This window comes from Pseudorca crassidens, chromosome 14 (assembly GCF_039906515.1).
Source record: "Pseudorca crassidens isolate mPseCra1 chromosome 14, mPseCra1.hap1, whole genome shotgun sequence".
In the NCBI taxonomy this organism is placed as follows: Eukaryota; Metazoa; Chordata; class Mammalia; order Artiodactyla; family Delphinidae; genus Pseudorca; species Pseudorca crassidens.
The window spans coordinates 45,398,283-45,412,845 of record NC_090309.1 but is presented as its reverse complement, the minus strand read 5'-3'; the positions used below and the strand labels follow the sequence as shown (position 1 = coordinate 45,412,845).

General features: G+C 39.3%; 1 protein-coding gene across 1 annotated transcript in view; it reads left to right on the top strand.

The window, feature by feature from the left end:
* Window positions 1-14,563, top strand: part of EML6 (EMAP like 6) — a 320,117-nt gene that overhangs the window by 252,430 nt on the left and 53,124 nt on the right. The window contains exons 25-26 of the mRNA XM_067705051.1: window positions 2,355-2,443; window positions 6,392-6,568. Of these exons, the coding sequence (XP_067561152.1) occupies window positions 2,355-2,443; window positions 6,392-6,568 (266 nt within the window). The remainder of the gene's footprint in view (window positions 1-2,354; window positions 2,444-6,391; window positions 6,569-14,563) is intronic.

The following is a 14,563-nucleotide window of genomic DNA, read 5'->3' as shown; positions in this document are numbered from 1 at the left end:
TAATTGATTTTTTAAAAATTTCTTCATATCCCTGATTTCAGAAACCCACTCAAGCCAGCTTAAATTTAAAAATAAGAATAAAGAATGACTTCATTGGAAAGATAGGGATATTTCATAGAATCCAAGAGCAGGAAGCCACATCTCCCAAGAACTGGCTTTAGGAATGAATCAGAAAATGCCTAGAACCCAGCCAGGGAGCTCCCCTCTCCTGCTCTGAGGCAGCCCATCTCAGTGTCCACTGCTCTCCTGGGTCTGGTGCCTGCTGGTAGCCCCTCTCTCTGCACAGGCCGGCTTTCCCTAATTCATTTGCACAAGACCCACTTTCTGTTGCCCCCAAATGCCACCCCCAGTCCCAAAGGCTACATCTCCTCCCAGCAAGGCACCCACTGATTCAGCCTAAGATTCCAATTTCCCAGGAGAGAGAATTTGACTCTCTAGCCTGGTCTCCAGCCTGGTCGCTCCTGGGTCAACGTCCACCTCCAGAGTGCAGACAAGACCGCAGGGGCCCAGCCCACGGTGCAGGGCAGTTCTCAGGGAAGGGCGTGGGCTTGGTAGGTACCCACAGGTGTCTGTGGAGCTGCAAAGCATTTCTGGTGCTTGCAGAAGTGGTTTTGTAAACATTCTGCATTTTGTAAACATTTCTGCAGTCAGAAAATACTTCCCTGAGCTATTTTTATAGTTTTTGGGTTGTTTTTAAAGTAAAGCATGATCTTTGAAACTGGTGTAAAGTGAGTTGTTAGGATTATCCGAGAGCTACAATCCTTTGAGTTCTCTTAGTATTGATCTCATGGCCAAAAATATCTAAAATTATCTATATTCAAAGAATGTTTTCATTGAATCTTTTAATCCTTTTCCCACATCCTTTGTTATTTGCAGTCACTCTTGAGAATTCTAAAAGTATACTTTGCAGATATATCTAGTTCATTGGAAAAATATTGATTACTCATTTTCATATAATGCTAAATAGCCAAAGCTCATTTAACTCCCTTTTTTCTTTTCTGATTTGTGTATGTTGAGCCATAAAGTCCGGAAGACGGGCCCATTTCAGAGAAAACGTTTTCAAATTTACTTGCTCCTCACAGCCAAGGCAAACCCCCTAATCACTATTTTATAACTCAGCAAACTGGAAATGATCCAGGTTTCATTTAGGAAATGAGAGAAACTTGTTTTTAATTAGTCATTTAGAAACAGACCTGCAACTCCTGAAGTTTAGCCAAACTAGATTTCAGACCTAGGTGGTACCCACTTAAACTTTAAAGAACATGATGTAACACGGAGTTCTTACTTTGCTATTATTTTTTCCACGAAGGACATTTCAAGGCTACTAGATATAAATAGTTATGCAAGAAAGAGAGAGAGTAGGAAACGTTAGTGTGCATATGTACACTGAATTATTTGCAGATGAAATGTTAGGATATCTGACGTTTTCTTCAAAGTAATCTGGGGTGAGGGAATGAGGAGGTTCCTGCAGCAGGGCCAGCCATGTGCGAATAACCAGGGCCAGCCATGTGCTAATAACCATCGAGGCTGGACATTGGCCCCATAGGGCTTCTTTATACTGTTACTTCCATATATGTTTGAGATTTCCCATCGTTTAAAACACGCTGAAAAAATACTAGAAAGTAGATCTTTTGAGTCATTTAAATTTTCAAGCCATAGAGGATCATTGATATGATAGGAGGAGAATTAAGAAATCTAATGTTTTTCAACATTAATCAAAATGAGTCCAAGATTAAAAATTTACATCAGACCGAAAGACTATTTTTGCTCAACATTTTGTTTTGGGAAAAGTCTCAGATTTCTTTATAAATTTTCAATTAAAAAAGGAAGGGGGAAATGGAATGAGCATTTACAGTTTGTTTTATGTGTCCTTGTCTTCCTGTTTCTAAATGTTAAAGGGCAAATTTAGAATTTATATCCTAGTAAGCACAAACGCTTACGAGGTTCTTGCTTCCAGTGCCATAATTCTTGCCAAAGCAGTTTGCTTTTACTACATTTCTGTGCTAGGAGGCAACAGGGGAAAAGAGCAAAAAAAAAATTTTTGTCAGGCTTTGGAAAAATAGCTACTTTCAATGCAACAGAGGAAAACACAGCAAGCTTGATTCTTCTAGTTTTGAAGGATGTTCAAAGTCAGATTTTATGAGGTTCGTATTTTTAAAAATCATAGCTTTGGAGTTTGTACCTTGCCATGTAATTGTCTTTACATGCACTTCTGGATCATTCAACATATATTTACTCAGTTTATGAGACTTTGATTAAAATGAATCAAAATAGTTGCAATCATGCTCATCACTTTATAACAAAAAGATAAATGCAGAGTTTAATTGTCTTCCTACTTTATTCTATCATAACAGGGAAATTACTGCAAGTTAATTCAGGTGCCAAAGAACAACTCTTTTTTGAAGCTCCAAGAGGCAAACGGCATATAATAAGACCTTCAGAGGTAACAGTCAGACACAAAGCTTTTTTAAAAAGTATTTCATGAAAATTTAGTATGTGCATTTTAACAAAACCTATCAGTTATTATTCACTAATATGAGTTATAGTTTGTGTATCTTTAAGCTTGACCATTTCTTAAATCTGCCTGCTTAGCCTGGTTTCCTACTTTCTGAGGACATATGGATTTACTATACCACAAACGTAGCAATGCATAGTTGGCATTCTGCTTAATTTTTCTCTGCCAGAAGACAATGACTGAGCTAACAATTTGGATGCTACATATTACTTTTCCCATTCTACGTGTCCTGTCATTTTATGCAAAGCTTTTTATGAACGTAAAGTTTTGAAACGTGCTTTCTCAGTCGTTACTGTTTGTAATAGTAAAAGTACCTTCTACAACAAGAGAAATTATTTTTCAAAACAAAACATTCCACAACCTGACCATCCTAATGTAGCAAACTGTTTCCTTTTTCTATATTTTCCTCGTGCTCTTAGCCACATACACCATCTTTTAATTGCTGAAGTCAAAGCCTAGATAAAATTTTTGAATCCATGAACTAACGCCTTCCTAAAAGCTCTTCCTAAAGGCTCGCTGCTTTTGTCTTTCAGCCTGCACAGTGCTTCCATGTAGTGAACCCTGATGGCCAAAAAGTCATTGCCTGATTAGCACTAAGGACATCCTTTTAGTCCCAGGAGACAATCTCTCTCATTTTTTCGCTATGTAACCTTCGATGAAAGAAAAGGAAATATTGCTTCCTTAGAGGAAAAAGGGTCAAGGGTACGCCACTGAGGGACAGGCGTCTTCCTCTCTCTAGCTTCAGTTAGCCAGTAATATAAACAATCCCGGTATTCTAATGTACTCCCAGAGACATCTGGACTCATGTCCATTCATAATATTTTCATTGTTTCTAAAGGAAATATATGTGCAGTACATAAGAAACCCAAGTTGTTATGGGTGATGGCATTGTATTAATGGAAGCTGTTAATGGATCGATTGATCTCACTCTCCAACTCCAGTTTATTTATCTTTGATCAGTCTTCATTTTAACTTATTTTATATGGGGAAACTTTAATAGCCTTGAGTAAGGGATGTTTTAAGTTATGTCATTCCTTCACTGAACATCTGTGGAGTGTGCTGGGCACTTCATATACCTATAATCCAGTCCTCACAGCAGCCTCGCCTGATACTTATCAGTCTCATTTTACAGACAGGGAGATTAAGGCTCCAGGAAAGTAAAAGGACCTTGGAGCTGTGATCCTAGCCTAGAGGGGTCTGCGTGTGACTTCACAGCCTAGACAGTGCAGCATCATTTTACATCACTTCACCTGTTCTAGTGCCCCAAATAAGTATTCTGCTGATAAAATAAGATGCAATCGGACATTGAGGATGAGGCCAACTTGGGACAGGTGAGCAATTATTATGTTAGAAAAAAATCTACCAAAGGGAAATTTATGTTAAGTCTTCCTGAAGTGCCAGGCTCTGGCTCTGATGAGTTAGTTTGTCCCTCTGCAGTGTACAGTTATTGTTCCAGAGGCTGATCTCTGGTGCTGTTGGTTGGGGAGTCCCTCCAGCTAATGTCTCCTCAGCCTGGCCACCCTGGTATTGGCATTACTAAGAGCTCCAAAGAGGTAGCTCATCATTTTACTTACCAGTATTGTCAGGCTCTTAAGTATGAAGGATTTTGAAAATCTCCTTTTCAAAGAAGATTTTTTTTTTTTTAAGAAACAGTCATGGTGAAACTAACACAAAGTCTACCCAGCAAATTGTTAACTATGCCAAATATTAAAATGTCCAATTTATATTCATCTGATGCAGCATAGTGCAGATAAGCCGGCTCTATACTAGCAGCCCAAGTCTCTGGAGCTCGACTTTCCCTCTGCTTGCCAAGCAGGCTGGGATTTAAGTGACTAACCTCTCTGTGGGCTCCAGTCACCTCCTCTGCAAAATGATGATGATAGTGACATACCTGCCTGGGGCAAGGTGCTGTGGAAGACACCCCTGGAGGACTCTTCTGCCCTCTAAAGTCCAGGGTTTTTAACAAGTTTATTTACCCCTTTTGGGTTTTGTCAGTTACAGGGATCATTCTTTTTTTTTTTTTCAATTTATTTTATTGAAGTATAATTGATTCCCAATGTTGTGTTCATTTCTGCTGTACAGCAAAGTGACTCAGTTTTATATATATATATATATATATATATATATATATACTTTTTTTATATTCTTTTCCATTATGGTTTATCACAGGATATTGAGTATAGTTATAGGGATCACTCCTAATGCTCCATTTTAAATGTGATTTCTGTAGCTTCCCACAAGTTAGACATGCTTCCCCTGGAGAGCACATTGTCCAGATCTGGCCAAGGGTGTTCTGTCGGGGTGACTGTAGGGTGAGCAATGCCAGCTCACTGCCCATTCCTCCCTATATAATGAGGCCAGGAAAGGTGCCACCCAGAGAGGTGGCATTGGGGATGGACAAGGAAGGTGTCAGAAATGGAATCTCGTATCTGTAAGGGAGTCAGTGGCCAGAAAGCCCGTTTCTAGAACTAGAGGGGAGGTTCCCTGCTTCTTTTCCTGTGACGGTCAGTTGAAGATGTCATAAGGAGTTGGGGAGATTCCACTTGCACCTCAGAAAACTGAGGTAATTGTTGGGGAACCACTTCTCGTCACCTAAGTCTGTGACCCTGCCTCAGGTACCCCAAGTCACTGGGTGAACCGCAGCTTTTTGGTTCCAATTCTGCATGTGTCCAGAAGAAACGCAGAATATTAAATGAGGAGAAATTTGAGTGGCCAAAATATGTATAGCACCTCCCCACGTTGTGACTAAAATCCTGGCTGCATCTTTATCTTGTCATTTCCCTTCTAGGCAGTGGTACCAAGCAGAAAACAACAGAAATGGAGGCGAGGTGCGTTAACATCGTGCACCAGAAAGTAGTTTCCAGATCCAAAGAGAGCAATCTGGCCTTTAATTTTAGCTACAGTTCTCTAATGATTTTTTTATACCCTTTTAAACAGTGCTTTAAAGTGCTTATGTAAAGAAACTGTAACGTTAAGGTATACTAGCAGATCTTGAATGAAAGTAAATGAGATCAAATTCCCCAGGAAAGTCTAATAACAAAGTGTTACTGTTACTGTTTTCTTTTTTTAAAAAGGAAAGAAAATCCTCAATCTTATCAGAATTTAACCTACATGAATTGTAAATCTTCTGTTCGGGAATTTCAGACAAAACAGTGTTAAAGGATAAAATGTATATTCGTGGCAATACAATATGAACAGCTCTTCCAGTTTTTAAGATGGTCTCTCTAGAGCATAAAGAATATTAAGAATCTTATTACTGCAGAATCTTATTACTCTTTCCTCCAAGGAAGCAGTCCTTTAAAAAGTTATGTCCTGTGACTTTTTAAAATAATTTGCTAAATGATCAGCCCCATCGATCAATCTAGCTCAGTGGTTATCAATTGGGATCAATTTGCCCCCTCTCCCAGGGATATTTGACAATGTCTGGGGACAACCTGGGGAGGTGGTGCTACTGGCATCCAGTAGGTAGAGGACAGGGATGCTGCTAAAAAGGACAGCCCCTGACAATGAAGAATTATCCCTCCTAAAATGTCAATTTTTATGCTGAGAAACCCTGATCTAGCTTATGGCATATACAATGATAAATGTCTAGGTAAGAACTAAAAACCTTTGGTATTGTCAGGTGTCCATAATTCCAACATGTTCACTTTATCTAGGGGAACATATATGGAGGTTTGACTACAGTGTTATTGAGACAATGCATATACCACTTTAAAAATGCAGCTGAGAATTTAGGCACCGCAGCATACAACAGATGCCTGGTGTTGGCAAAGTCATAATTTAGAACTATTCAGCCTTCGTTTGTTTCTTTTAAATAAAACAAAAAGATCTCTAGGTTTTACGAAAATATATTAATTTTCCTTCCTTCTTTTCAAGATTGAGAAGATAGAGTGGGACGCTTGGACCTGTGTTCTGGGGCCCACCTGTGAGGGCATCTGGCCAGTGCACAGTGATGTGACTGATGTGAATGCTGCCAGTCTCACCAAAGACCATTCCCTCTTAGCCACAGGAGATGATTTTGGTTTTGTTAAGCTTTTTTCATATCCTGTCAAGGTAATATTGCATGTTTATTATATATACTTGCTCAGTCTCATTAATAACCCCAAATCTATCTGTTCTATCGAAGTGGATTTTTAAATATTGAAGGAATAAGCAATCAGTAGTGTAATCTATAGTATCATGGTTATTTACGCTGTATAGAAAGCTTTGTGACATTATGTTTACTAGTTTGAGTCAGAGTCTCGTGGAGTAGAATTCCTCCTTGAAAGGCCGTCAGTGGACATCAAATCCAGCATCTCACAAACTGCATAGTAAGATTTTTCTCTACATCTTGGACTGGTGTCTTTACTAGCATACTTCTAGAGAAGAAGAACTTACTACCACACAAAGCAGCCCAATTCATTTGTTAATTGCTCCATTGTTAAAATGCTTTGCTCTATATTGAGCTGAATTTTTTCCTTCAGCCAAAGTTCTGCCTTCTGAATCATTGTTGAATGAGTCCAGTCTTCTGACAGCCTTTTCTCCAGTCTAAACGTCTCCAATTCCTTCAGCCACTTCCCAAGTGACATGGTGTCTAGCTCCCTCCTCCCTCTAAGCATAATCCATTTTATCAAGTCCATTGACAAATTTTTTCTGTTTCTTCTTCTTTCAGTTTTATTGAGATATAACTGACATATAACACTGTGTAAGTTTAAGGTTACAGCATAATGATTTGTCGTATACACCTCATGAAATGATTATCACGAAAAGTTTAGTGAACGTCTATCATCTAATACAGATACAAAACAACAGAAAAAGAAGAAAAAATTTTTTTCCTTGTGATGAGAACTCTTAGGATTTACTTTCTTAACGACTTTCATTATATCATACAGCAGAGTTAGCTGTAGTCATCATGTTGTACATTATGTCCCTAGTACTTATTTATCTTATAACTGGAAGTCTGTACCTATTGACTGCCTTCGTCCAATCCCCACACACACACCCCCTCACCTCTGGTAACTACAAATATGATCTCTTTTTCCATGAGTTTGTATATTTGCTTGTTTGTTTGTTTTGAAGTATAATTGACCTAAAACACTGTGTTTGTTCAGATATTACATTATTATTGACTGTATTCCCCACTCTGTACGTTTCATCCCCCTGACTCATTTATTTTGTAACTGGAAGTTTGTGACTCTTCATCTCCCTTGCCCATTTCAATTCCATTTTAAACCGTCTCATCTAAAACCAGATTCAGGTCCATCCAGGTTGCTGCAAATGGCAGTATTTCATTCTTCTTAATGGCTGAATAATATTCCATTGTATACATGTGCCACATCTTCTTTACCCATTCATCTGTCAGTGGACATTTAGGTTGCTTCCATGTCCTGGCTATTGTAAACAGCACTGCAATGAATATTGGGGTGCATGTATCCTTTCAAACCATGTTTTTCTCTGGATATATGCCCAGGAGTAGGATTGCTAGATCATATGGTAGCTCTATTTTTAATTTCTTAAGGAACCTCCATAGTGGCTGTACACCTGAAAGTAGCACAACGTAGTTAATCAACTATACTCCAATATAAAATAAAAATAAAAAAAATAAAACCAAATTTGGTGATTCAGATGCAATCTGACCATCTCAGGGTACAGTAGGACTCATCTTCTTGTTTTGATTTTATTTTTGCATTAAAACAAACTTAAGATGGCATCAACTCTTTTGGCTGCCATACCACACTGCTGAATCGTAGATGTTATTCCCCCAAATGTTAAGGTTATCCCCTATCTTGGACTTATACAATTGATTTTCTAAAATCTGAGTAAGTACAGAACTTTGTATTTGTACCAAATAAGATATATCTTATTTATTTTTCCTAGTTCCAGCCTGTCAACATCTTTGAAATACCTTTTCAAAATATTTGCTTTCCCTTCCAGCATCCTCTGATTTCACAAGTGTGAGTTCCAAATCATGGAAAGAAAAAGAAAGAACTAAACACCACCACCACCAAGAGCCCCCATTCATTTTGGCATTCTATTCATTAATGTACACATATCAGTAACAGACATTTAAATCTGTCTGACCATGTCCTCATGGAGATCACATTTCTGTCTCTAATCCAGCAAGACATCATTAAAACTTAGATGTCCTGCTGAAAGCCAGATTGTGTTGCTGGTATCCCTAATCTCTCCTAATACACCAACCAATAAAAGATAAGCAGTTAGTTCACAGTGAACCCCTGTTGCTGCCTAGTCATCATTACTTCCTTTTCCAAGTGCTTATCAACCTTGTGTGTAATAATTCACCCTAGAATTTTCCAGGGATTGCATCAACTCATGAATCAGTATTTGCCAGAGTCTACTTGTTTTCCCTTTTGGATACAGGAACCTATTTTTTTGGATGCCGCCTCTCCTGGTTTCTAAACTCTCAGCTATTACTGACCTTATTTCTATGGTCACATTTAAACGTGTCTGTACTCAAGGGCAGGAGCTCTCTTTGGCCCTTTCTGGTTTGAAGAGCGTTCCCTTTAATAGAGGACATCATTAAATGCTAAACATGCTTTCTGTTCATATTAAACCATCTGATGTAAGAAGTGTTCCTAACTTTTCTCTCTTTTTCTTCTAGCCCTAAGTACATCCTTTTTTTTTTATTTCCAATAGTTCACTTTATATTTTTAAAATAATTTTTTAACATCTTTATTGAAGTATAATTGCTTTACAATGTTGTGTTAGTTTCTGCTGTATAACAAAGTGAATCAGCTATACATATACATATATCCCCATATCCCCTCCCTCTTGCGTCTCCCCCCCATCCCACCCCTCTAGGTGGTCACAAAGCACCGAGCTGATCTCCCTGTGCTATGCAGCTGCTTCCCACTAGCTATCTATTTTACATTTGGTAGTGTATATATGTCAACGCTACTCTCTCACTTCGTCCCAGCTTACCCTTCCCCCTCCCCATGTCCTCAAGTCCATTCTCTACGTCTGCGTCTTTATTCCTGTCCTGCCCCTAAATTCATCAGAACCACTTTTTTTCTTTTTTTTTAGATTCCATATATATGTGTTAGCATACGGTATTTGTTTTTCTCTTTCTGACCTACTTCACTCTGTATGATAGACTCTAGGTCCATCCACCTCACTACAAATAACTCAATTTTGTTTCTTTTTATGGCTGAGTAATATTTCATTGTATATATGTGCCACATCTTTTTCATCCATTCATCTGTCGATGGACACTTAGGTTGCTTCCATGTCCTGGCTATTGTAAATAGAGCTGCAGTGAACATTGTGGTACATGTCTCTTTTTGAATTATGGTTTTCTCAGGGTATATGCCCAGTAGTGGGATTGCTGGGTCATATGGTAATTCTGTTTTTAGTTTTTTAAGGAAACTCCATACTGTTCTCCATAGTGGCTGTATCAATTTACATTCCCACCAACAGTACAAGAGGGTTCCCTTTCTCCCCACCCTCTCCAGCATTTATTGTTCGTAGATTTTTTGATGATGGCCATTCTGACTGGTGTGAGGTGATACCTCATTGTAGTTTTGATTTGCATTTCTCTAATGATTAGTGATGTTGAGCATCCTTTCATGTGTTTGTTGGCAGTCTGTATATCTTCTTTGGGGAAATGTCTATTTAGGTCTGCCCATGTTTGCATTGGGTTGATTGTTTTTTTGATATTGAGCTGTATGTGCTGCTTATATATTTTGGAGATTAATCCTTTGTTAGTTGCTTCATTTGCAAATATTTTCTCCCATTCTGAGTGTTGTCTTTTCATCTTGTTTATGGTTTCCTTTGCTGTGCAAAAGCTTTGAAGTTTCTTTAGGTCCCATTTGTTTATTTTTATTTCCATTTCTCTAGGAGGAGGATCAAAAAGGATCTTGCTGTGATTTATGTCATAGAGTGTTCTGTCTGTATTTTCCTCTAAGAGTTGTATAGTGTCTGGCCTTACATTTAGGTCTTTAATCCATTTTGAGTTTATTTTTGTGTATGGTGTTAGGGAGTGTTCTAATTTCATTCTTTCACATGTAGCTGTCCAGTTTTCCCAGCACCACTTATTGAAGAGGCTGTCTTTTCTCCATTGTATATTCTTGCCTCCTTTATCAAAGATAAGGTGACCATATGTGCGTGGGTTTACATGTTTAAAATCCTTTTCAGTTGTCTTAGTTTTTGACTTTTGCTTTCTTGAAATGGTACTAAAGTCGTGTGTAGAAGACTTTTGTGTTCATCCCTGGTTTTTTGCTCCAGCTACCACTTCAGCCACTTTGGTTTCTTTAGATGCCTTCCTCTTTCCTTCTTCATTTGTTAGAATCTCATCAGATTATCATTTTGGGTAGCCTTTTCTAACATACACTTATGATTATGTCCAGTGTTCCCTTCATTGTCCATCCCTAATCCCAAAGCCATCTGGTAGCCTTCTCCCAATGACTCATCACTTTACTGTCACCTATCAGCCCTTCCTATTTGATAAGAACTCAGTTCTGTGTAGCAATTCCTCACTATTTCTACATTTTTTGAATCGAGACTGCTAGCAGGACAAGTCAAGAAGTTAGTGATACCCTGGTTTTAGTGGACTCAGGTTTGGGCAGGTGTTTAGATACCTGAAATCCCCACGGTACTACTGCATCTTGCTCCTGAGCTAGATTTAGTGTTGGTCTTGGGAGTTCATCATCCACATCCCCAGCCTGAGCAGGAGGGCTGTCTGTCTATCGCAGTAATTTCAAGCTGTGTTCTTCCGCCTCCCAGAGCTCCAGGAAGGCTCCTCAGGGACAACCCCAGAAAACAAGGTAGGGGCTCTGGGGCCCCACTCCTGCTCCAACCAGAGTCACTCTGTGTTTTTGTATTTTGTACATTGAGCTTCTGTGTAAGATTTTTTCCAAGATTTTGTTATAAAATTTTCAAGCATACAGGTAAGATGAAAGAATGATACAGTGAACTCCCAGAAACCCACCGCTTAGATTCTGTGGCTCATAGTAAATTGTTGACATCAGGATACTTACCCCTAACTGTTTCAACTTACATATCATTACCTAGGGTTCAATATCTTTTTAGTATTTTTTAAGTAAAATTTATGTATAGTTGAGATACACCAATTTTTTTTTTTTTTTTTTTTGCGGTACGCGGGCCTCTCACTGTTGTGGCCTCTCCCGTTGCGGAGCACAGGCTCCGGACGCGCAGGCTCAGCGGCCATGGCTCATGGGCCCAGCCGCTCCGTGGGACGTGGGATCCTCCCGGACTGGGGCACAAACCTGTGTCCCCTGCATCGGCAGGCGGATTCCCAACCACTGCGCCACCAGGGAAGCCCCAAGATGCACCAATTTTAAGGTTCCTTTTGATGAGCCTTGACAAACATATACACCCGTATAATCCAAACACCTCTCAAGATATAGAATATTATCATCACCCCAGGAGGTTTCCTCATGCTAACTTCTGGGTCAATCCCCACCCCCACTCCACCCTCAGATGAAAAAAACGATTCCAATGTTTTTTACCATAGATTAGTTTTCCCTGTTTCAGAACTTCATATAAATGGGATGATCAATTAGGAACCATTTTGTTTCTGGCTTCTTTCACTCAGATAATGTTTCTGAGATTTCTTCATGTTGTGTGTAACAATAATCCTTTCCTTTTTTAGCTGAGTGGAATTCCATTGTGTGGATATAGCAAAGTTTGTTTATCCACACAGCTGTTGGTGAATACAGGCTTTTCCCATGTTTGATTATAATGAAGCTGCTATAAACATTTTTGGGTAAATCTCTATGGACATATATTTTCTTTCTTTTAAATAAATATATAGGAGTGGAATTTCTGGGTTATTGGGAAAAATGTGTGTTTAACTTTTTAAGAAACTGCCAGATCTTTTTCCAAAACGATTGTATCATTTTACATTTTCACCAAAAATGTAAGAGATTTCCAGTTGATAATTCAGTGTTGTCAGACTTGTAAAATTTAGCTGTCCTGAGGAGTAGATAGTGTGATCTTACTGTGTTTGTAACTTACATTTTCCTGATGACTAATCATGCTAAGCACTTTTTCGTTTGCTTATTGGTCATTTGTGAAGTGTTTGTACAAATCTTTTGTCCACTATTTCACATTGGATTGTTTCTCTTTTTATTCTTGAGTTCTACTGTGTAAGATTTGATTGAAGAAAAAATTTCATAATTTAAAAGCATTTGAAAATCACTAACCCATATAAACCACTTTGATAGTATCACTTCTCTCCTTCTTTTTTTTCCATCTGATTTTCCTGGCACTCTTTCCCTCCCAAATTCATGGACCCAGGCTGATGAACATTTCTAGCTGTACAGTCACTCCTCCAATGCTCTGTGTGTGTTGGCCACACTTCACCCTCTGTTATGGACTGAATGTTTGCATCCCTGCCAAAGTTCATATGTTGAAGCCCTAACATCCAGTGTGACTGGATATGTAGAGAGGGCATTTACAGAAGTAATTAAGGTAAAATGAGGTCATAAGTGTGGGACCCTGATCCAACAGGATTAGTGTCCTTATAAGAAGAGACACCAATGAGCTCACTCCCTCTCCCCATGCGCACTGACACTGAGGAAAGGCTAGATAGGAACTTTCTATGTGCTCAATATAAGGGGTCCACAAGCCAGCGGGAGAGCCCACACCAGAAGCCAAATTGGCTGGCACCTTGATATTAAACTTCCCAGCCTGCAGAACCATGAGAAATAAATAGCTGTTGTTTAAGCCACCCAACATGTGGATTTTTTTTATGGCAGCCCTACCAGACTAAGACAGCATCCCATTGCAGTGTTCTAGCACTGAATACTATGTCACCAAGTCTTGGTGATGCCTATGAGACTGTATTATCATCATGTAGATCTTTGTCCAAAATTCAAGTTCCATTTGTTAGAGTCTAATGTCATGTCTTCTTCTTAACCCTTTTCCTTGTTCTCCTTTCCTATGAGTTACTAGATCTCTCTTCCAGGCATTTTTCAATCCATGACAAACGTAAGTCCCTATATATGCAGTTTTACAGTTTAAAATCTCAGTGTGAGTATTAGTCCCCTGATAATCACATTGTTTCCAGCATCTGTAAGATAGACTCTCCTTTGGGCTTCCCTGGTGGCGCAGTGGTTGAGAGTCTACCTGCTGATGCAGGGGACACGGGTTCGTGCCCTGGTCTGGGAAGATCCCACATGCCGCGGAGCGGCTGGGCCCATGAGCCATGGCCACTGAGCCTGTGCGTCCAGAGCCTGTGCTCCACAACAGGAGAGGCCACAGCAGTGAGAGGCCCGTGTACTGAAAAAAAAAAAAAAAGATAGACTCTCCTTTGTCAGAGCCCACCCATTTGTCCAGTACCTTCAACCACATCCCAGAAAACCTGATACTGTCCTTTAACTCCATCCGTATAGCTAGCCGATTGCTTTCCATAGCCTCCCTTCCTTTCCAGTGCTGTTCCCCTTCACTCTATCAGAGAGGTTAAGATACCACCATGTCATTTACATTTTTTATTTTATTTTTTTTAACATCTTTATTGGAGTATAATTACTTTACAATGGTGTGTTAGTCTCTGCTTTATAACAAAGTGGATCAGCTATACATATACATATATCCCTATATCTCCTCCTTCTTGCATCTCCCACCCTCCCTATTCCACCCCTCTAGGTGGTCACAAAGCACCGAGCTGATCTCCCTGTGCTATGCGGCTACTTCCCACTAGCTATCTATTTTACATTTGGTAGTGTATATATGTCCATGCCACTCTCTCACTTCGTCCCAGCCCACCCTTCCCACCCCCCATGTCCTCAAGTCCATTCTCTACTTTTACGTCTTTATTCCTATCCTGACCCTAGGTTCTTCAGCACCATTTTTTTCTTTTTTTTTTAGATTCCATATATATGTGTTAGCATACGGTATTTGTTTCTCTCTTTCTGACTTACTTCACTCTATATGACAGACTCTAGGTCCAGCCACCTCACTACAAATAACTCAATTTCGTTTCTTTTTATGGCTGAGTAATATCCCATTGTATATATGTGCCACATCTTCTTGATCCATTCATCTGTCAATGGACACTTAGGTTGCTTCCATGTCCTGGCTATTGTA